Below are 23628 nucleotides of genomic sequence, written 5' to 3' on the forward strand. Positions count from 1 at the left end.
GAGCAAATATTTATTTATATAGTATACCGGTATAGTGACAATCAACAGATTTTAACACATTTGAAAATGATCCTTAAATTCTCCTATGAAGATGGAGAGACCCTGGTTGTCATGGAAACGTCAAATCCATTTATAAATAATTTGATGGTGCATTTTATTTGAATCATCTGTGGTAAAAACAAATTCACAGTTAACTAAAAAATATTACAATACATTTTAATGTATCTTGAACTATTTAAACTGTCTAGATTTTTTAAATTAAATATTCATTAATATAGTATAGAGTGACAATCCAAAAATACCAGTAAAAAATGTTAAAACATGTTAAAATGATCCTTAAATTCTCCTGTTAAGATGGAGAGACCCTGGTTGTCATGGAAACGTCAAATAAATTTAGATTTTTTTTTTGTTGAGCAAATATGTATATAGTGACAATCAACAAATTTTAACACATTTGAAAATTATCCTTAAATTCTCCTATGAAGATGGAGAGACCCTGGTTGTCATGGAAACATCAAATCCATTTATAAAGAATTTGATGGTGCATTTTAGTTGAATCATCTGTGGTAAAAACAAATTCACAGTTGACTAAAAAATAATATTAAAATAAATGTTAACGTTACATGAACTATTTAAACTGTCTAGATTTTTTAAATTAAATATTCATTGATATAGTATAGAGTGACAATCAAAAAAATACCAGGAAAAAATGTCAACACATTTTAAAATGATCCTTAAATTCTCCTTTTAAGATGGAGAGACCCTGGTTGTCATGGAAACGTCAAATCCATTCATAAGTAATTTGATGGTGCATTTGTTGCATACGTGAGCGTTTTATTCAGGCTTCCAACGAGGTCTAGAATGGTTTTAGGAGACCGATCGGGGCAGGACCACGTCCCTCCGACGCGCAGGGAGCAAGAACAAAGGTCAACACGTTTAAGCACGGACGCCATTTTATTCAGCGTGTGAGAAAGTGCAAAGAGCAGACATTTGACGAGGATCTCGGTCTTCCTTAGAGGTCCATGAGGCGCTTGACGGAGCCCACCCTGGAGGTGGTGCCACTCCACTCGTTGAAGCTCCTGTAGGTGCCGGGCCGCAGGTAGAAGTGGCGCCCCCTGTAGTTGGGCTGCTCGTACAGGAGCCAATGGCCCTCGGACACGTCGCACGAGTTGCAGTTGGACACGCGGAAGCGCTCGCTGAGGTTGGGACAGTCGCTGGTCAGCTCCATCATCTGACCGTCCATGTCGAAGTGCTCGTACAGCCTCATCCTGAAGGAGCCGCGGTGCTGCAGAGGGGGAGGTCAAAGGTTATGTCTTTTGGGTTTGATCAATTCTTTTTATTTTAATCATCAGTAGTAAAAATAAATTCAGTTAAAATATATTGTAATATTTTTTAGTTAACGTTACATATTATGTTAAACTGTTTAGATTTTTATTTATTAAATATTCATTAATATAGCATATAGTGACAATAAAAAAAATACCAGTAAAACATTTGAACACATTTTAAAATTCTCCTTAAATTCTTCTATGAAGTAAAAAAAATACTTTGAATATGTATATACATTTGTACTTTATTATATATTAGAATATTTAAAAAACAAAATAATTCCTGTTTTTTTTAATTACATTTTTAAATTAAAGCTTAATATGATGTATTTTGATTAACAGTGACAATAAAAAATAATTTTTGAAAATGAACACCGTTTAATTTTCATTAAACTCTCCTACGGACTAGTTTTTTTTTTTAATTCCTGAAAATATTTTTAAATTAAAATGTTTTGTTTAAAAAAAAGAATAATATAATAGTAATTTCATTAACAGTGACAATAAAAATGTTTTTATGTGTAACACATTTGTTCATTTTCATTAAACTCTTAAGGAATTAAACAAGAGAATTTGATTGTGTATACATTTGTACTGTTTACATATTAGTAATATTTTTAAAGTAAAATGTATAGGTTTTTAAAAATAAAAAAGATGAATTAATATAAAATACTAATTTTATCAACAGTGACAAAAATATGTTTTGAATTTAACAATTTTTTTCGTTTTCATTAAAAGAATTAAAACAATTTGATTGTGTATACATTTGTACTGTATCATAGATTATATCAGAAATTTAAAAAAATATTTCCTGGAATTTTTAAAACCAAAATGTATCCATTTTTAAATTAAAATAGAATCAATGTAGTATTCTAATAGTGAATATAAAAATATTTGTACGAAATGTAACATGTTTTAATTTTCATTAATTTCTCCTGTGTGTGTATGTACACACTTGTATTAGATTATATATTAAAAATACTTACTTTTTTTTCATTAAACAAAATCTTTACAGAAGATAGAATATTATTTGCCCAAGTGGCTGGACAGGCAGAATTTAAAAAAATTAATTAAAATGTAAAGGATTCCCTGCAAAATAAGAAAGAGATGATATATACACTACCGTTCAAAAGTTTGGGGTCACATTGAAATGTCCTTATTTTTGAAGGAAAAGCACTGTACTTTTCAATGAAGATAACTTTAAACTAGTCTAAACTTTAAAGAAATACACTCTATACATTGCTAATGTGGTAAATGACTATTCTAGCTGCAAATGTCTGTTTTTTGGTGCAATATCTACATGGGTGTATAGAGGCCCATTTCCAGCAACTATCACTCCAGTGTTCTAATGGTACAATGTGTTTGCTCAGAAGGCTAATTGATGATTAGAAAACCCTTGTGCAATCATGTTCACACATCTGAAAACAGTTTAGCTCGTTACAGAAGCTACAAAACTGACCTTCCTTTGAGCAGATTGAGTTTCTGGAGCAACACATTTTTGGGCTCAAATAAACGCTCAAAATGGCCAGAAAAAGAGAACTTTCATCTGAAACTCGACAGTCTATTCTTGTTCTTAGAAATGAAGGCTTTTCCACTAAATTGTTTGGGTGACCCCAAACTTTTGAACGGTAGTGTATATATAGTGAAATATCATTATATTCTTGGATGCCAGGCTGCTAAAATGAAAGCTTGTGAAAAAATATAACCATGCTCATTTTTGATTGACACGGTCAGACATGTATGTTACATGTTTTGTCAATATATTTGATCTTATCTCAGGTTACCATGGGGATGAGGCGGCAGGAGCGCACGCAGTCGTTCATGCAGCTGCTGCCCATGTAGTCGGGGTTGTCGCCCCTGCTCATGAAGCACTGGTTACCCAGGTAACCCGGGCGGTCGTAGATCATGAACATGCCGCTCTCCACGCGGATGGAGCGGCAGCGGTCGAACATGGCCTGCAGGTCGGTGCAGTCGCTGGTGCACTCGTAGTGGCAGCCCCGGAAGTCCCTGTCCTCGTAGAAGATGATCTGGAGGTACAAAACAAAGTCATTATTCGTGGATCACGGGGGGCGGGGGGGGGGGGGGGGGGTAAAGTGGATGTTGCATGCTGACCTTGCCCATGTTTGCAGCCTCAGTGTGTTTTTTTGGCAAACAGACAAGTGTCACGCTTTTATACACACACGCGCACACACCTTGTTGTTGTCAGCACAGATCCTGCAGGAGTCTTCTTCGTCCTCTGGGCAACATTGTGCAGCTTCTAGAAAGAACTGCCGCGTCCCTTTTGTTTGCTTGAATGGAATCCTTTCTATGGCGACGTTTTAAATGGAGCTCTGGAATCAGGAAAAAGACGCAGTCAGCAACATTTCACTCACCGTTGTTACCTACAGAGTTGATGGAAGTTCTTACATTTGGTCAGTTCTTAAGCTCAACCTCGGGGCTCCCTCCAATATTAACCCTCAATTAGTAATCCTACTCTTGATTTTAATCGTATTAAATATTTAGAATTAACCTACTTAGCGTTTGCAACCTGGTGAAAGCATGTGTTAATCACAAAGATTATTTATTTAACACAAACTTTAGGCTTAGGTCAGGCCAGTTAGAAAAATAAGTACTAACTAGGGTTGTCCCGATACCAATATTTTGGTACCAGTACCAAAATGTATTTCGATACTTTTCTGAATAAAGGGGACCACAAACAAAGTGCATTATTGGCTTTATTTTAATCAAACATTTTAGGGTACATTAAATATGTTTCTTATTGCAATTTAGTCCTTAAATAAAATAGTGAACTTACAAGACAACTTGTCTTTTAGTAGTAAGTAAGCAAACAAAGGCTCCTAATTAGTCTGCTGACGTATGCAGTAACATATCAGACACATGAACAATAACAAGATCTGCTAGCTAAGTTACAGCTCATTTTTATTATCTATGACCTATTCTGTGTTATGTGTGTTATGTTGCACGATTGTACCAAGAAAAATTCCTAGTTTGTGAACCCGTTCTCAAACAATGGCAATAAAACTGTTCTGATTCTATTATTTTGTCAAAATTATAAAGGACAAACTGTAAAATCTATTTATCTACTTGTTCATTTACTGTTAATATCTGGTTATTTTCTGTTTCAACATGTTCTATCTACACTTCTGTTAAAATGTAATAATTTTTCTTTTGTTTGATACTTTAAATTAGTTTTGGGCGATACCACAAATGTAGGTATCTTTCCGATACCAAGTAGTTACAGAATCATACATTGGTCATAATTTAAGTCCTCTTGTGTCCAGGGACATATTTCCTGAGTTTATAAACATAATGTGAATTTTAAAAAAAGATTGATGTAATCATAGCAGTATCAACTAGATATGCTATTGTACTTAGTATTATTACAGTGGATGTCAGGTATACACTACCGTTCAAAAGTTTGGGGTCACCCAAACAATTTTGTGGAATAGCCTTCATTTCTAAGAACAAGAATAGACTGTCGAGTTTCAGATGAAAGTTCTCTTTTTCTGGCCATTTTGAGCGTTTAATTGACCCCACAAATGTGATGCTCCAGAAACTCAATCTGCTCAAAGGAAGGTCAGTTTTGTAGCTTCTGTAACGAGCTAAACTGTTTTCAGATGTGTGAACATGATTGCACAAGGGTTTTCTAATCATCAATTAGCCTTCTGAGCCAACGAGCAAACACATTGTACCATTAGAACACTGGAGTGATAGTTGCTGGAAATGGGCCTCCTATACACCTATGTAGATATTGCACCAAAAACCAGACATTTGCAGCTAGAACAGTCATTTACCACATTAGCAATGTATAGAGTGTATTTCTTTAAAGTTAAGACTAGTTTAAAGTTATCTTCATTGAAAAGTACAGTGCTTTTCCTTAAAAAATAAGGACATTTCAATGTGACCCCAAACTTGAACGGTAGTGTAGTTCCACCCATGGCCATAATTGCCAACCCTCCCGATTTTCCCAGTAGACTCCCGAATTTCAGTGCCCCTCCCGAAAATCTCCCGGGGCAACCATTCTCCCGAATTTCACCCGGACAATAATATTGGGGGCGTGCCTTAAAGGCACTGCCTTTAGCGTCGTCTCTCACCTGAAAAGGAGACTATTATATATGTCTCCGTTATCCATAGGTTTATCTATAACCCATAAAGTAGGCAGGCACGGAGCTATTTCTCAGCGGAGTATAAGTCGCACCGGCCGAAAATGCATAATAAAGAAGGGAAAAAACATATATAAGCCGCACTGGAGTATAAGGCGCACCGGCCGAAAATGCATAATAAAGAAGGGAAAAAACATATATAAGCCGCACTGGAGTATAAGTCGCACCGGAGTATAAGTCGCTTTGGAGTATAAGTCGCACCGGCCGAAAATGCATAATAAGGAAAAAAACATATATAAGTCGCACTGGAGTATAAGTCGCTCCGGAGTATAAGCCGCACCGGCTGAAAATGCATAATAAAGAAGGAAAAAAAAAACATACATAAGTCGCACTGGAGCATAAGTCGCTCCGGAGTATAAGGCGCACCGGCCGAAAATGCATAATGAAGAAGGAAAAAAACATATATAAGCCGCACTGGAGGATAAGTCGCACCGGAGTATAAGTCGCTTTGGAGTATAAGTCGCACCGGCCGAAAATGCATAATAAAGAAGGAAAAAAACATATATAAGTCGCACTGGAGTATAAGTCGCTCCGGAGTATAAGCCGCACCGGCTGAAAATGCATAATAAAGAAGGAAAAAAAACATATATAAGTCGCACTAGAGTATAAGTCGCTCCGGAGTATAAGTCGCACCGGCCGAAAATGCATAATAAAGAAGGAAAAAAACATATATAAGCCGCACTGGAGTATAAGTCGCACCGGAGTATAAGTCGCTTTGGAGTATAAGTCGCACCGGCCGAACATGCATAATAAAGAAGGAAAAAAACATATATAAGTCGCACTGGAGCATAAGTCGCTCCGGAGTATAAGTCGCACCGGCCAGAAATGCATAATAAAGAAGGAAAAAAACATATATAAGTCGCACTGGAGTATAAGTCGCTCCGGAGTATAAGTCGCACCGGCCGAAAATGCATAATAAAGAAGGAAAAAAACATATAAGTCGCACCGGAGTATAAGTCGCTCCGGAGTATAAGTCGCACCGGCCGAAAATGCATAATAAAGAAGGAAAAAAACATATATAAGTCGCACTGGAGTATAAGTCGCTCCGGAGTATAAGGCGCACCGGCCGAAAATGCATAATAAAGAAGGAAAAAAAACATATATAAGTCGCACCGGAGTATAAGTCGCTCCGGAGTATAAGTCGCACCGGCTGAAAATGCATAATAAAGAAGGAAAAAAACATATATAAGCCGCACTGGAGTATAAGTCGCACCGGAGTATAAGTCGCTTTGGAGTATAAGTCGCACCGGCCGAACATGCATAATAAAGAAGGAAAAAAACATATATAAGTCGCACTGGAGTATAAGTCGCTCCGGAGTATAAGTCGCACCGGCCAGAAATGCATAATAAAGAAGGAAAAAAACATATATAAGTCGCACTGGAGTATAAGTCGCTCCGGAGTATAAGTCGCACCGGCCGAAAATGCATAATAAAGAAGGAAAAAAAACACATATAAGTCGCACTGGAGTATAAGTCGCTCCGGAGTATAAGTCGCACCGGCCGAAAATGCATAATAAAGAAGTAAAAAAACATATATAAGTCGCACTGGAGTATAAGTCGCTCCGGAGTATAAGTCGCACCGGCCGAAAATGCATAATAAAGAAGGAAAAAAACATATATAAGCCGCACTGGAGTATAAGTCGCACCGGAGTATAAGTCGCTTTGGAGTATAAGTCGCACCGGCCGAAAATGCATAATAAAGAAGGAAAAAAACATAAGTCGCACTGGAGTATAAGTCGCTCCGGAGTATAAGCCGCACCGGCTGAAAATGCATAATAAAGAAGGAAAAAAAACATATATAAGTCGCACTGGAGTATAAGTCGCTCCGGAGTATAAGTCGCACAGGCCGAAAACGCATAATAAAGAAGAAAAAAAAACATATATAAGTCGCACTGGAGTATAAGTCGCACCGGCCGAAAATGCATAATAAAGAAGTAAAAAAACATATATAAGTCGCACTGGAGTATAAGTCGCTCCGGAGCATAAGTCGCACCGGCCGAAAATGCATAATAAAGAAGGAAAAAAAACATATATAACCCGCACTGGAGTATAAGTCGCACCGGAGTATAAGTCGCTTTGGAGTATAAGTCGCACCGGCCGAAAATGCATAATAAAGAAGGAAAAAAACATAAGTCGCACTGGAGTATAAGTCGCTCCGGAGTATAAGCCGCACCGGCTGAAAATGCATAACAAAGAAGGAAAAAAAACATATATAAGTCGCACCGGAGTATAAGTCGCTCCGGAGTATAAGTCGCACCGGCCGAAAATGCATAATAAAGAAAAAAACATACATAAGCCGCACTGGAGTATAAGTCGCACCGGAGTATAAGTCGCACCGGCCGAAAATGCATAATAAAGAAGGAAAAAAACATATATAAGTCGCACGTGTTTATTCCAGCCGGCACGTTAATACACTGACACACAACATCCGGATTCCCATCATGCATTGCTTCAAAACTACGGCAAGTAGTAATGTCCAAAAACATAACAGAGACGAAGCAGAGACATGGCGACGACTAGTAAGAAGAAGAAGTACGCTTGCAAGTTCCAAAATGATTGGGAAAAATAATTTCAGTTCATCCAGGACAGCTGGAAGGGGAAGGGGTATGCTGCTTGCCCATTTTGTAGATCAGACTTCTCCATTGAACACGGTGGCCGAACGGATATACTCATTCAAGAATGGATTATATGTATATATAAAATACTTGAAAATATATACACCCTCCGCTACCCCCCCCCCCCCCCCCACCTCAACACCCTCTCTCTCCGATGAGCTATTCCTCATCCGACTGATTATACTTGTAAGAAACTTACTTTGTCGCCATGGAGGCGAGGATTAGCGGTTTAGAAGTAGCTAAAACACTGCAGACTGCGGTAGGACGTTCGCCGCTAGCTAGATAGTCATGTCTTAAAGCACCTCTTCCTGAGGGCGTTTCAGTGTTATAACTTCACCTTTATCGTTAGTTTTTAGGCCAAAATGCGTCCGTTCTCCCTTTTCTGTCTACACCAGTGGTTCTTAACCTGGGTTCGATGGAACCCTAGGGGTTCGGTGAGTCGGGCTCAGGGGTTCGGCGTAAATAAAAACTTCTCCCTATCTGCGTATTACGGATACGGCAACAGCTGACTGGTTTGTAGGTGTGTAATTTGTTGTGAGTTTATGCACTGTGTTGGTTTTGTTCTTTGAACAAGGTGATGTTCATGCACGCTTCATTTTATGCACCAGTAAAAAAAACATGGTAACACTTTAGTACGGGGAACATATTCACCATTAATTAGTTGCTTATTAACATGCAAATTAGTAACATATTGGCTCTTAACTAGTCATTATTAAGTACTTATTAATGCCTTATTCGGCATGGCCTTATTATAACCCTAACCCTAACCAAATAACTCTAAATTAAGTCTTTGTTACTTAGAATATGTTCCCCATACTAAAGTGTTACCAAAAACATAACTTTGTCTTGAATTTGAAAAAAACATTTTAATTTTCACTAAAGAAGGGTTCGGTGAATGCGCATATGAAACTGGTGGGGTTCGGTACCTCCAACAAGGTTAAGAACCACTGGTCTACACACTGTGTCTGCTTGTAAATTCTCCGTGTGTGTGTGTGCTGCAGAACATGCTCCTCTGCTCGTAAACCCAGCAATGTCACAACACGCCGTCATGCCCGGGAACCGGTACTTTTCAGAGTATAGTACCGTTTTTGGTTCATTAGTACCGCGATACTATACCGGTATACCGTACAACTCCACTACAGAGTTGATGGAAGTTCTTACATTTGGTCGGTTCTTAACCTCAACCTCGGGGCCCGCTCCAAAATTAACCCTGAATTAACAAACCTTAGGCTTAGGTCAGGCCAGTTAGAAAGATAAGTACTAACCAAATATACTACGTAAGAAGGGACTCACAAATAACTGACGAAAAATGAATTATGTTGTGCTAAAATAAACTCATGTCTTAACTGTCAAAAAAATTAAAGTGTAAATGAAAATATAGCTCCGCCACTTTAGTCGTAATTTTTGTGCTTAAACTTCTCTGACTTAAGCTCCAAACTAGTGTTTGATTTTATCATTACTGCCACAAGTGGTGGAAAAGTGTATTATAATTTAACAAACCACAGCTAAGAAACTTATTTTGGCTGCCTTTTATGGTTAAAAAAAAACACTGAACACCTGTGAATTGAAAACCATATCAGGTAGGTAAGTCTTGTCATTGCCCAAGTACAACAAAACTTTGTTTTCAGCACAAACCCATTCAAGATTAGACAAACAGTGTTCAGGGTTACAAAACAGGAACGCTGATGGGTCGCCACAAGGCGCCCCATAAAAGATGGGAAAAAGGTCAACGCTGGGGTAAAATGAGTTAAACAAAAATACAATCTAGACTGGGCTCCTAAGGGGGCCCAGTCTGGAGTGGGTAAAAAAACCCCATAGCAAAGCACATGTACATATTACAACATACATCTCGAGACTTGCAACAGAGGGGAGGGAGTGGGAGCTACGGTGGCTGGCTGCAGCTCTTTAGGCGCTGCCCAGCCATCCAGCACCACTAAGAGATCCTTGAAGCTCATAGAGAGAATGCCAAGAGTGTGCAAAGCAGTAATCAGAGCAAAGGGTGGCTATTTTGAAGAAACTAGAATATAAAACATGCTTTCAGTTATTTCACCTTTTTTTATTAAGTACATAACCCCACGTGTTCATTCATCGTGTCGATGCCTTCAGTGACAATCTACAATGTAAATAGTCATGAAAATAAAGAAAACACATTGAATTAGGTGTGTCCACAGTCGTGGTCAAAAGTTTACATACACTTGTAAAGAACATAATGTCATGGCTGTCTTCAGTTTCCAATCATTTCTACAACTCTGATTTTTTTTGATAGAGTGATTGGAGCACATACTTGTTGGTAAAAAAAAAAACATCCAGTGTTTCCCCCAGAACATGTGTTAGTTAAGGTGGTGGGAGGGGGGCGTCATAAAAAATGTTGAGCAATGACCGTTTAAAAAAAACAAACACCAAAAATGATTGGGGATTTATCCACTCATAAAATTGTTAAAATAAGTCATACATTTGTATTTATTTTTTACTTTCAATACTTAAATCTCTCGATCAGGAGTGTACAAACTACAGCCTGTCAGCCTCTTCAAATTGGCCAGCGAGACTTCATCAAAGCATGATGGAGAGCTTTCAAACTCATCTTAAATACCAGGCAATTTCTTAATGCTACATATTTGCTGCTACCAAGTGGACAATGTGAGTCAATCAGATCAATGACCCTTGATTGCACTTTGATGTTTACTTATAGGACACAATCCAAACAACCTTCCCTAGTCATGGAGCAAAAAAAAAAAAAAGCAACATAAAGGTCAACACACACGGTCACACATAATACAACCTGATCTCTGAACTTGCTGGATATTATGAAACACTTCCAAACACCATTTTAAAATTCAAAAGTACCATATTTTTCTGACTATAAGTCGCAGTTTTTTCATAGTTTGGCCGAGGGTGCGACTTGTGTGTGAAATTATTAACACATTACCGTAAAATATCAAATAATATTATTTAGCTCATTCCCGTAAGAGACTAGACGTATAAGATTTCCTGGGATTTAGCGATTAGGAGTGACAGATTGTTTGGTAAACGTATAGCATGTTCTATATGTTATAGTTATTTGAATGACTCTTACCATAATATGTTACGTTAACATACCAGGCACCTTCTCAGTTGGTTATTTATGCCTCATATAACGTACACTTATTCAGCCTGTTGTTCACTATTCTTTATTTATTTTAAATTGCCTTTCAAATGTCTATTCTTGGTGTTGGCTTTTATCAAATACATTTCCCCCCAAAAATGCGACTTATACTCCAGTGCGACTTATATGTTTTTTTCCTTCTTTATTATGCATTTTCGGCAGGTGCGACTTATACTCCGAAAAATACGTTACATCCATCCATAAGAGTTCATGATGGGATAAATGGAAAACACTCTCTGCACACTTATTTATCCTTGTTTGGCGCATTTTAGCTGCTTGATATTTCTGACTGATTACAAAACTAAGGAGGTCACGGAAGTCAACAAGGCAGGAGTCGAACTTTCACATACTCCTAATATCCAATTATTTTAATTATATATATCCATTAGATGAATTATATAGCCATCATATTAATATAATATGTGCATGTATTTGGCCCCTGGCCCCCCATTTTTTTTTTCATGCCCATTTTTGACAAAGAAAAATTTTAAAACATTTTGAAGTGGAATATTTGATGTAAAGTAATTGGATTAGATCTTCGAATAGGTCAATAATTTATAACATTGCTTTTGATTCATTATTATTTTTGATCAAATGAAAGCTTTAAAGGCCTACTGAAATGAATTTTTTTTATTTAAACGGGGATAGCAGATCTATTCTATGTGTCATACTTGATCATTTCGCGATATTGCCATATTTTTGCTGAAAGGATTTAGTATAGAACGACGATAAAGATTGCAACTTTTGGTATCTAATAAAAAAAAGGCTTGCCCCTACCGGAAGTAGCGTGACGTAGTCAGTTGAACATATACGCAAAGTTCCCTATTGTTTACAATGATGGCCGCATGAAGTGAGAGAGATTCGGACCGAGAAAGCGACAATTTCCCCATTAATTTGAGCGAGGATGAAAGATTTGTGGATGAGTAAAGTGCAAGTGAAGGACTAGTGGGGAGTTGAAGCTATTCAGATAGGGAAGATGCTGTGAGAGCCGGGGGTGACCTGATATTCAGCTGGGAATGACTACAACAGTAAATAAACACAAGACATATATATACTCTATTAGCCACAACACAACCAGGCTTATATTTAATATGCCACAAATTAATCCTGCATAAAAACACCTGCGTGTTTGTTATGCTAGCTCCTAGCTCCTATGCTAGCTCCTAGCTCCATAGAACACGCCAATACAATTCAAACACCTGATCAACACACACAATCACTCAGCCCAAAAGACCGTTCACCTAACCCAAGGTTCATAAAGCTTATATATTTTTAAAAAGTTACGTACATACGCAAAAAAAAGTTGCGCACATACGGTCAAGCGATCAAATGTTTAGAAGCCAAAGCTGCATACTCGCAGTAGCACGTCTGCATCTTTGTCATCCAAATCAAAGTAATCCTGGTAAGAGTCTGTGTTGTCCCAGTTCTCTACAGGCGTCTGTGTATCGAAGTCAAAAGTCCTCCTGGTTAGAGTCTCTGTTATCCGAGTTCTTCCATCTTGACTGCATCTTCCGGGAATGTAAACAAAGAAGCGCCGGCTGTGTACTGTTGTGGCTGACTACGTTCGAAAAATACGTCCATTTCGCACCGACAACTTTCTTCTTTGCTTGCTCAGCTTCATTCTCCATAATGCAATGAACATGATTAAAACAGATTCACGAACACAGATGTCCAGAATACTGTGGAATTATGAAATGAAAACAGAGCTTTTTCGTATTGGCTTCAATGTGGAAGGCATACCCGTGTTCGCCGGTCTACGTCACGCGCATACGTCATCCTCAGAGGCGTTTCGAACCGGAAGTTTAGCGGCAAATTTAAAATGTCACTTTATAAGTTAACCCGGCCGTATTGGCATGTGTTATAATGTTAAGATTTCATCATTGATATATAAACTATCAGACTGCATGGTCGGTAGTAGTGGGTTTCAGTAGGCCTTTAAAGGACATTACATTTGACATCTTTGCACTTTTATTCCACTTTTTAATGTTTATTTTTATAGTCCCATCTATCAGTTTTCTACCGCTTATTACCTTCGGGGTCGCTGGAGCCTATCTCAGCTACAATCGGGCGGAAGGCGGTATTTTTAGAATTATGTATTTGCAAGAAACAGGCCTTTGAAGTTGTATCTTTTGTAAAAAGTATTCACACACGTACAGAGTAATGTATCCTGATCAGTCTACTGATGACAAGCTGGTGTCAGCGGTGGGCCCCCCCTCAGCTGTCAGTGGTGAGCCCCCCCCCTCAGCTATCAGTGGTGGGCCCCCCCTCAGCTGTCCTCATGACCGTCACTGCTGGCCTGGGGTCACAAGGGAGGGTTGGGTAAGAGAGAAGCGGGGTGGCAGCAGAGATATAAACACATTCTCCCCTCTTGTCAAGGAGGTCAAAACTGAGCATTCATTTGGGGGGCAAAAACGCTGCTACTCACGCTGAGGAAGGTGAGGGAGGAAGAGGAGAGGAAGGACGAGGACGACGGCGCTTGACGTGGTCTGCAGGGGGCGCCGGACTTTGTCCTCTCAAACAGCCGTCGTTTCAACGTTTCATCTACACAAGGCAAGACCAACGGTCACAAACTGAACCGTACGAGCGTTTGCTTGGATAAAAAAACACAACACATTCGCACAAAACCGTGGCAAGGAGCAATTTGCTTAGCCAGCATTAGTAGTAGGGTGTCCCGGGCCAATTTTGATATCGGTGCGATATTGGCAAAATGAATAAGAACCCGATTATATCGGTTAAACTCTCGGATACAAACAGTCCGACTTGTGCCAAGATGGACAGCCAGTTAACATTTAAACGTCCCCCAATAAACACACAATTGTTTCTCTTTTCTTCTATTTTAGTCAAGTGGTAGGTTATACTATACTGTAGGCTAGCAGCTACACAACAGCTAAGCATAAGTGTGCTTGATTGAACAATGTTGCAGTGTAAAACCGCACATTTGCTAATATAAACAAGTATCAAGTAATTATGGTTGCACATTTTACACAAAAAGGCAGAAGCGTATCGGAAAGTACCCGGTAACAAACGTGTCCGCATCATCCATCTTACAGCATCATGATTTTAACTCGAATTATTGTGGCCACCAAGTGTAGCCAACAAAAAAAAAAAAATACCAATCTACTTCAATTTAAAGACAGTATAAATCCATTGCAGTCGGTTAATAAAAAGTAGGTTACCGTATTTTTCGGAGTATAAGTCGCTCCGGAGTATAAGGCCGAAAATGCATAATAAAGAAGGAAAAAAACATATATACCGTAATTTCCGGACTATAAGCCGCTACTTTTTCCCCTCGTTCTGGCCCCTGCGGCTTATACAAGGGTGCGGCTTATTTACGGCCTGTTCTTCTCCGACACCGACGAAGAGGATTTCGGTGGTTTTAGTACGCAGGAGGAAGACGATGACACAATGATTAAAGACTGACTTTTCATATACCGGTAGGCTGGTTATTTTGATAACGTACATGCGAGCACTTTGTATTACTTTGCACCGTTGTATTATTTGTACTCTGCACGAATGCTGTTCGCCATGTCAAAGATGTGAAAGTTTGATTGAATGATTGAAAGATTTATAGTTAATAAATGGGACGCTTTGCGTTCCCAAACAGTCATCTCTGTCCCGACAATCCCCTCCGTGGTAGCAGGAACCCCTATATACTACGCTAATTACACATCAAAACCCTGCGGCTTATAGTCGGGTGCGGCTTATATATGGAGCAATCTGTATTTTCCCCTAAATTTAGCTGGTGCGGCTTATAGTCAGGTGCAGCTTATAGTCCGGAAATTACGGTAAGTATAAGTCGCATTTTTGGGGGAAATTTATTTGATAAAAGCCAACACCAAGAATAGACATTTGAAAGGCAATTTAAAATAAATAAAGAATAGTGAACAACAGGCTGAATAAGTGTACGTTATATGAGGCATAAATAACCAACTGAGAAGGTGCCTGGTATGTTAACGTAACATATTATGGTAAGAGTCATTCAAATAACTATAACATATAGAACATGCTATACGTTTACCAAACAATCTGTCACTCCTAATCGCTAAATCCCATGAAATCTTATACGTCTAGTCTCTTACGTGAATGAGCTAAATAATATTATTAGATATTTTACGCTAATGTGTTAATCATTTCACACATAAGTCGCTCCTGAGTATAAGTCGCACCCCCGCCAAACTATGAAAAAAAACTGCGACTTATAGTCCGAAAAATACGGTAATGTTTTTCAAACCCGCCTTTGTTCCATTTGACTCATTTGATTGATCGATCAAACCTTCTCTAACATTCCACACTACAACATAATAAACGTATGTATGACTCCTGCTGACACGGTATCGTATCAATGTAGGTATCGGCCAAAACCCAGAGCTCCAATATCAGTGAAAAAAGATGTATTGCACACCCCTAATTAGTAGCACTGATGAGTTTTAAAGTGCATGCAGACCTAGAAGACATTGACGCTCTGTGCCAGGACTCAACTGTGTTTCCTGGAGTGTTGCACGGCCTTGTAGGAACTCAGCATGGCCAGTGGGTGGCAGGAGAGCGTGAAGGGACACACGATTGAGGCCTGCATAAGGTAGAAAAAACACATTTAAACACCTTTTTTAAAAATAAAAACACTGGCATAATTATGTTAAGGGCTCGGCGATGAAATGATAAATATATATCCAATGGAAAATAACATCAATTAAAAATTAGTTGGATCTTTTTTTTTTTTTTCTTTGTCGGAAGAAAACAGAAGTTGAAAAAGCAAGGTTGGTTGCATGGACAAAGGCACTCGCTCTCTGGTAACCGAGCAACGCAGGAAATGATCACTGATCAGCAGTGTTGGGTTAGTTACTGAAAACCAGTAACTAGTTAGTTACAAGTTACTTTATTTCAAGAGTAACTCAGTTACTAACACCAAAAAGTAATGTGTTACTGTGAAAAGTAACTTTAGTTACTCTTTTTTTTTTTTAAGCTTCCAATTAATGCCCTTTTAGCCTTCATTTCAGTACTGTTATTGCAATGGAGAATAATGCAATCTGTTGATCAATTTAACAGGCATTTGCATCACTGAACTCTGCTAAGCAATGTGGTCTGCATACAACACACAGCGACAAAGATATGTTTCAAAGGGGCCAATTTATTTAAGGCCAGAACAAATTGACAATACTATTTTAAATAGCTGCAACATAACATACATAAGTAACAAACAGCATAATAACAACATAGCTGTAAACCTGGCTTCACCCAAGGAAGGCACACATGACAAACACACAAAGCCTAACCAGGCGTTTTTCTCTCTCAAGGAATTCTGAAATAAAATCATGTCTTCAGGAGATCAACGCTGTACTGAAGCCCAGAACACTCTACACATTTCCCCAGTTTTAGTTTAGAGATAAGGAAAGATGGGCCTGGCCTACTAGCATCCCTCTTAATGCTTGGGAACTTTATAGTCTATAAATTTAGAGTGATGTGATATTCAAACACTCTACAAGTCTAGAATGAAAGACCAACAGCATATAAGAGAATTCACAGGAAACCAGAGTGTGTACCTTCAGTGCTGAATGATGAGCAGAGACAAAGTTTTGATGTAGTCCAGCCCCTCAAATGTTTTCTTAAGCTCGCTTTCCATTTTTATGTACTCACTCTCCATGTACTTGGAAAAGGTTTTCCGTGCTATTTGCCGTTTGACGGCCGGTATCATGCTAATTAGCTGCCTGAAAGCGGGTGACTCCACTGTAGAAATAGCCTGCATGTCTTCTAGCACATACGCCGCAATGGCTCTATCAATTTTGTCCTGGCTAGTCCCTCCGTTAAAATCCAGCCGCTGTTGCTTGGGTGGTGGTGGAGGTGAAGGTGAAGTGGCATTCGAGTCTGTGAAGTCTCTCTTTACTAGCTTCGTTGAAGCATGTTGCTTTTGTAGCTGTTTCAGCAGATTTGAATTGCTGTTTTGGGCAGTAGATAAGATCTTTGATCCAAGACAACTTACATTTAACAAAAACTTTATTTTCTTTGTGCTCGACAAAAGAAAAGTAGTGAGAATATCTCCATGTTAAGAAAGTCGACTTCGGCTCCACCATGATGTCTTGTTGTTAGTAAACGATATCAAGTAGTAAATATAGTAAATGATAGGTCATACATATAATCAATAATTGATATCGACTGTTATAAAACAAAAAAAGGAAGGATGGCGTGGCGAAGTTGGGAGAGTGGCCGTGCCAGCAATCTGAGGGTTACTGGTTCAATCCCCACCTTCTACCATCCTAGTCACGTCCGTTGTGTCCTTGAGCAAGACACTTCACCCTTGCTCCTGATGGGTCTGGTTAGCGCCGTGCATGGCAGCTCCCGCCATCAGTGTGTGAATGTGTGTGGGTGAATGTGGAAAATAGTGTCAAAGCGCTTTGAGTTCCTTAAAAAAAAAAGGTAGAAAAGCGCTATACAAGTATGACCCATTTACCATTTACTTATATTTTGATACAATTTACAGCCATATCACCCAGCCCTGTTGAGGTTTAATGGAATTTCAAAGGGTTAAAAAAAACATGACATTTTCGCTATTTTTTTTATTTATTTTTACGTCTAAAGAGATATGAGCAAAAAGGTAGAAAAAATATAAATCATAATTATTTTTATACACTTTTTTTTGTCCTCTCGCTACTCTACTGGGCTATAATGATTTCCTAGTGTATCGTTGTATTAAAGAATTTGATACAAAAATATTCAAATTGAACATGAAAAAAATCCTATTGGTGGAAAGAAAAAGATTCCATTCGGCGTAACAAAACCAAAATTATGGCCAAAAAGAGAGCAAAAATGTTCCTGGAAGTACGAAGAAGTCCCCAATAAAGTCTTAGGGTTCACTGCCTGAGGACTTTTCCGTCCTGGAGCTACTCCATCGTTATTAAAAGATTGCATGTCAGAAAATCAAAGCAGGCGGTTTGATATATGTAATGTTATAAAAGGCTACTGAAGTAGGACAGTCATTGTCAGAGTACGTCAAGGATGGCTCCTATTTGTAGTTTTACCCTTAATTGTGTCATCACTCTGATATACCTTGGAGTGCACGTCAGGGTACGAGGCAGCTGGTTTGCACTTGTACAAAGCCAAGATCTCCTCCACTGGCAGGCTGCTCTGAGAAGGCAACATGAGGCTCAATTTATTAGCTTGGTGCGGGAAAACTTTCCCATTTACATTCTTCAACCCCATCAAAAACGTAACCCTCCCTTTTTGTTTCGGATGCAATACCTTCTGCACGCATACAGTACAGGCCAAAAGTTTGGACACACCTTCTCATTCAATGCGTTTTCTTTATTTTCTTGACAATTTACATTGTAGATTGTCACTGAAGGCATCAAAACTATGAATGAACACGTGTGGAGTTATGTACTTAACAAAAAAGGTGAAATAACTGATAACATGTTTTATAGTCTAGTTTCTTCAAAATAGCCACCCTTTGCTCTGATTACTGCTTTGCATTCTCTCGATGAGCTTCAAGAGGTAGTCACCTGTAAGGGTTTTCACTTCACAGGTGTGCTTGAAGCTCATCGAGAGAATGCCAAGAGTGTGCGAAAAAGTAATTAGAGCAAAAGGTGGCTATTTTAAAGAAACTAGAATATAAAACATGATATCGGGTATTACACCTTTTTTTGTTAAGTACATAACTTTTGGCCTGTACTGTGTTTCAAGTAGAGCCGCTTACCATGACGATGCCCGCAAAGGATGATAAGATCATGGCCTCCCGCTGCAAGCGATTGCGATACATGGCGGTGCTTGCTGGCATGCGGCCCCACCCGCTGTGGCCCCGGGGGAAATCATAAATACACGCGTTAATAACTCAAGGTGTAAGACGCTCGGGGAAATGAAGTCGCCATTAAAAGGTCAATTTGCGTACGTGAGGTCTCCATCATGTGATTTACTCCCCCGGTCCTTCGCCGTCCGAAAAGCAGCAACGCTGATGGCGAGGTCATAGTGGGCCTGAAACACACACAAACGCCGCACACACACTGAAGCTTTAGTAAGAGTAGGCAGGTTTATGCCAAAAATATTTAATATTTGAGAAATGATTTATCATTGAAGGTTGGACAATATATAGCAATCATTGTGGAGTTATTTCTTGAAGATTGGTTTTGTTTACCGTATTTTTCGGACTATAAGTCAGTTTTTTTCATAGTTTGGATGGGGGTGCGACTTATACTCAGGAGCGACTTATGTGTGAAATTATTAACACATTACCGTAGAATATCAAATAATATTATTTATCTCATTCACGTAAGAGACTAGACGTATAAGATTTCATGGGATTTAGCGATTAGGAGTAGGGTTGGGTATCGAGTATCGATTGGAACCGGGACTAACTTTCCGATTCTCCCGGAATCGTTCAAAAGTTTAAATTTCGATTCCTATTTTCGATACCAGTCCGCCGACCGGAAAAAAATATGTCCGCCGAACCGGAAGAAGAAGCCGCTGAGCACCAACAAAGAAGCGCCCACCGCCGGAAGTGTTAGCATAGCCGAGCGAGTCAGTCAAGCTCAAGCATGGATAGCGGGCGTCGGCGGTCGAAAGTGTGGCTTTACTTTACCAAAAAAAAATGAAATAACCGCAAAATAACAGAGCTCCATGTCCATCAAGAAATGAGTGGAGAGAGAGCTGCAGATGTACCAGGACGTTCCACCGATACTTATGTCTAACGACCCTGCTGCATGGTGGTGGAACCAACAAAAGACTTATCCTTTGCTGTCATATCTCGCTTTCTCCTATTTATGCGTTCAAGCTTCTTCCACACCCAGCGAACGTGTATTTTCCACAGCAGGAGACACTATCTGTCCAGAACGCTCACGCATCCTGCCTGAGAAGGCGGATATGGTCATTTTCCTAAACAAGAACTGTCTCTGATTTTATACTGTACCTGCTGCTAATCTGGACTGGGTTTTGCAAGTTGTTTCTTATTGTTTCTTTGCTTTTCTGCACCAGGTTAGCCCATCAGTGGGAGCACGGTAACATTTTTAAGTACCTGCAGCATCATACACTTGTGTGTGTAAATGTGTTTTCATGAGGTTTCCTGCAGCATCATACACTTATGTGTAAATGTGTTTTCATGAGGTTTTCAAAAATAAAGCTCTCTTGAGGAAAGTGTACCCCTGGGAAAATGTATTCATAATTTATAATATTTATATTCTAGTTGAAAACAGCCCTGTGAGGAATTTATAGTAAAGTTCATAAAAAGTTAATAGAATTAAAATTGATGGAGAATGTCAGACTATTTCATTCGGAAAGACTGTATGTTAGCTAGCTCATTTAAAATATCCTAAACTTTTTTTTGACCCTGCCTCTTAAAAGAATCTGAATCGAGAATCGCCAGGAATCGGAATCGAAACAAAGAATCTGAATCGGAATCGTTTGAATTCAAACGATTCCGATTCAGATTCTTTGTTTCCCAATCCTAATTAGGAGTGACAGATTGTTTGGTAAACGTATAGCATGTTCTATATGTTATAGTTATTTGAATGACTCTTACCATAATGTTACGTTAACATACCAGGCACGTTCTCAGTTGGTTATTTATGCCTCATATAATGGATGGATGGATGGATAACGTACACTTATTCAGCCTGTTGTTCACTATTCTTTATTTATTTTAAATTGCCTTTCAAATGTCTATTCTTGGTGTTGGCTTTTATCAAATACATTTCCCCAAAAAATGCGACTTATACTCCAGTGCGACTTATATATGTTTTTTTCCTTCTTTATTATGCATTTTCGGCCGGTGCGACTTATACTCCGGAGCGACTTATAGTCCGAAAAATACGGTAAATGTAATTTCATAAATGTTGTCACAAGCAATTGGTGAAAGGGTTTGAAATATGTACAGTATCGTGGCAGATTTCTTTAGCTGTTTTTAGTGTGTTCCGATAAGGGATATATGCTGCGATACCGATCATCCATGAGGAAGATCAGCCGATACTAAAACCGATCACATGTGTTGACTGTACATTTTTCAATGTATTTTAGGGCTGCAACAACTAATCGATTAAATCGATTAAAATCGATTATAAAAGTAGTTGGCGATTAACTTAGTCATCGATTCGTTGGATCTATGCTATGCGCATGCGCAGAGGCAATTGTTGTTCTTTTTTAATAAACTTTTATTTATAAACTGCAACATGTACAAACAGCTAAGAAACAATAATCAAAATAAGTATGGTGCCAGTATGCTGTTTTTTTTCAATAAAATACTGGAAAGGATAGAAATGTAGTTTCTCTTTTATCCGATTATTAATCGAAGTAATAATCGACAGATTAATCGATGATCAAATTAATCGTTAGTTGCAGCCCTAATGTATTTATAGATGGGTGTTAACTGTTTAACAATATCAGCACAATATATAACAAGTTTGTCATTCTTTCTTTGATCAAAACAAAGTCAATAGTACACAATAACTAAACACGATCAAAAACTAAATGAGTCTTTTAAATAATTTTTGCTCTTAGTCTTCTTGCATCCAGTGAATTATTATCTGAATGTGTAACAGAAAAGAAAAGCTTTGGACAAAATTAAAAACTATTATCTGATATAACCGTTGCTGTCGACACCACCAATTTATGGGTGAAGTCGCCCTCCTTACGTGTGGTGTACTGACTGACAACGCTAACGCACCAACAGCTAGTTTAATGGTTAGCTTAGCAATTAGCATGCCTGATTTTGCTTGCTCTCTGTGTGTGACATGTTTAGCCTCGTCCTCCAGTGATAATGCTACTTAAGATACTAAGAAATGCAGTTTATTTGCCGTAATAGAGGTGAATATGTTTTACTTACGGGGGCGACTCCACATCATTAGCAGCTAGCTTGTCAGCCGGGGAGACTAAAATAAATACAATATTAGCCAGAAGGGATGGGCGTTTGTGATCGGCATTGAAAGCTATTAATCGTACTTTTTCAAGAAGTCGGCCGGTACTGATCGGTGGCTGATCGATCGGCACATCCGTAGTTTTTTTTTTAATAGAAATTTTCCCCAAAAAAAGTTGTTAATATGGTGTGTATAAAATGTATTTATTGTATTTTAGAATACGACGAACATGGTAAAATGTGTTGTAAAAATATACAAGGTTTAAACAATATCAACATATATCGAAATAGACATTTAACCAATATCAATAAAAATGCGTTCGATAAAATGTTTGATCTTTTTTTTTTCTTCTTCGTCAGAAAAACCGGATGCTGCGAGTCAAGGTTGGTTGCGTGAACAAAGGCACTCCCTCCGGTAACCGAGCAACACAGGAAGTGATCGCTGATCAGTGGGACTGACACAATCAGGTAACAGTAGCAACTATCATGTTTGGTTGCACCATCTTGTTGTCTGGCGGTTGATTCTTAGCATGGAGTGAGAAGAGAAAGTAGAAGTTGTGGATAAAACAGGAAAAGTCCCCTTGACAGTTTTAAATTTTTTTTAAAAAAGGGACTGTAGTCAGACCAATGTGGTCTGTAAATGATGCAAGGCACTTGACACCACCAAGACTGGTAATACCACACCACCTTAGCCGCGCTCACCCTTTAGAGCACAGCTGTAACTTCCTGGCACTAAACCTGCAGAAAATAGTTCTTCTCAGGTTTCTCTATGTTTACATTTTCACACTTTTTTTGTTACACTTTATTAAACATTTCGTACATATTCTTTATTTTTGCACCTTCCTTTTAAGTCCGTATTTAGCGTTCAATGTGATTTTACAATTTTGTTTACATTGAGTTTTTTCATGCTTTCCTTTCTGCCTTGATAGCTGAGGGATTATAATCAGAGGAAGGTTACATCTGAAATAAACATTTTTACATTTAACATATATTTTTCCTGCTCATTTTCCATTAGGTCATAAAAAATATCAACAATTATCGGTATCGACCGATATAAAGCACCTGTTTCTAGCCATACCTAAAAATATATCCACAAGCCGACAATCAATTTTTGTTTTGCTATGAAGGTAGAGATGTATTAAGTATTAATGATAAAAGCATTATAATAAATCAGCGTTATAGAAGCTATAATAGGAGTCAATGGGACAAAATTGTAGCCTACTATAGGCTACTGTCATGTACATGCAAATATCCTATTATATACAGAAAAACTATTTACCAGGTCGTCCAGCATTGTGGAGGATCCTTTCCCAGTGGGGTCAAAGGAATTCTCTCTCAGCTTCTGTCCGATGTATTCCTCCCTGGAAGAACCAACATTAACATCCACCAAGTCCATTTGAAGAATTGTGTACTTACAGGAGGATCTCAACGTCTCTTCTTAGCAACTTTGTCTCCATAATGGCACAGATTCCTCTCAGGCGCTGCAGATAAGGACGGTTAAAGTCGTAGCAACTTAAAAGATGCAGAACTGGTACTAAAAAAAACAACCAAAAAA

General features: G+C 38.6%; 3 protein-coding genes across 4 annotated transcripts in view; 1 reads left to right on the forward strand and 2 right to left on the reverse strand.

Annotated features, from left to right (window-relative positions):
* LOC133658987 (1-phosphatidylinositol 3-phosphate 5-kinase-like) overlaps nt 1-23628 on the forward strand; it is an 86961-nt gene that overhangs the window by 3937 nt on the left and 59396 nt on the right. Inside the window, exon 2 of the mRNA XM_062061566.1 lies at nt 22434-22541. The gene's annotated coding sequence lies outside the window, so the exon portion shown is untranslated. The remainder of the gene's footprint in view (nt 1-22433; nt 22542-23628) is intronic.
* LOC133658990 (gamma-crystallin M2-like) lies at nt 921-3571 on the reverse strand. The gene is made up of 3 exons (XM_062061572.1): nt 3438-3571; nt 3110-3352; nt 921-1285 (listed from the first exon to the last, which is right to left on the reverse strand). Exons 1-3 carry the CDS (start codon nt 3444-3446, stop codon nt 1013-1015), a joined length of 525 nt encoding a protein of 174 aa, XP_061917556.1. The 5' UTR covers nt 3447-3571; the 3' UTR covers nt 921-1012.
* On the reverse strand, nt 3546-23628 carry LOC133658989 (uncharacterized protein C2orf80-like). Of its 2 annotated transcripts, XM_062061570.1 has the most exons (9): nt 23490-23628; nt 23353-23434; nt 19122-19204; nt 18930-19023; nt 18284-18361; nt 15725-15812; nt 13671-13786; nt 13400-13541; nt 3546-3655 (listed from the first exon to the last, which is right to left on the reverse strand). In XM_062061570.1, the coding sequence occupies exons 1-8, from the start codon at nt 23528-23530 to the stop codon at nt 13512-13514; spliced, it is 612 nt and encodes a 203-aa protein (XP_061917554.1). In that variant the 5' UTR covers nt 23531-23628; the 3' UTR covers nt 3546-3655; nt 13400-13511. The 2 variants fall into 2 exon arrangements, with proteins under 2 accessions (XP_061917554.1, XP_061917555.1); XM_062061571.1 differs by lacking the exon at nt 18284-18361.

The sequence above is a fragment of the Entelurus aequoreus genome, linkage group LG10 (assembly GCF_033978785.1).
Source record: "Entelurus aequoreus isolate RoL-2023_Sb linkage group LG10, RoL_Eaeq_v1.1, whole genome shotgun sequence".
Lineage (NCBI taxonomy): Eukaryota > Metazoa > Chordata > Actinopteri > Syngnathiformes > Syngnathidae > Entelurus > Entelurus aequoreus.

Coding starts and splice junctions, on each gene's coding strand:
- LOC133658990 (XM_062061572.1), bottom strand. Junction 1,286..3,109: donor CCTGCCGCCTCATCCCCATG/GTAACCTGAGAT, acceptor CCCCCTCTGCAG/CACCGCGGCTCCTTCAGGAT.
- LOC133658989 (XM_062061570.1), bottom strand. CDS start 23,530: ATGGAGACAAAGTTGCTAAGAAGAGACGTTGAGATCCTCCT. Junction 19,205..23,352: donor CCACAATGCTGGACGACCTG/GTAAATAGTTTT, acceptor TGTGTGTTTCAG/GCCCACTATGACCTCGCCAT. Junction 15,813..18,283: donor ACCCTGACGTGCACTCCAAG/GTATATCAGAGT, acceptor TACCTTATGCAG/GCCTCAATCGTGTGTCCCTT.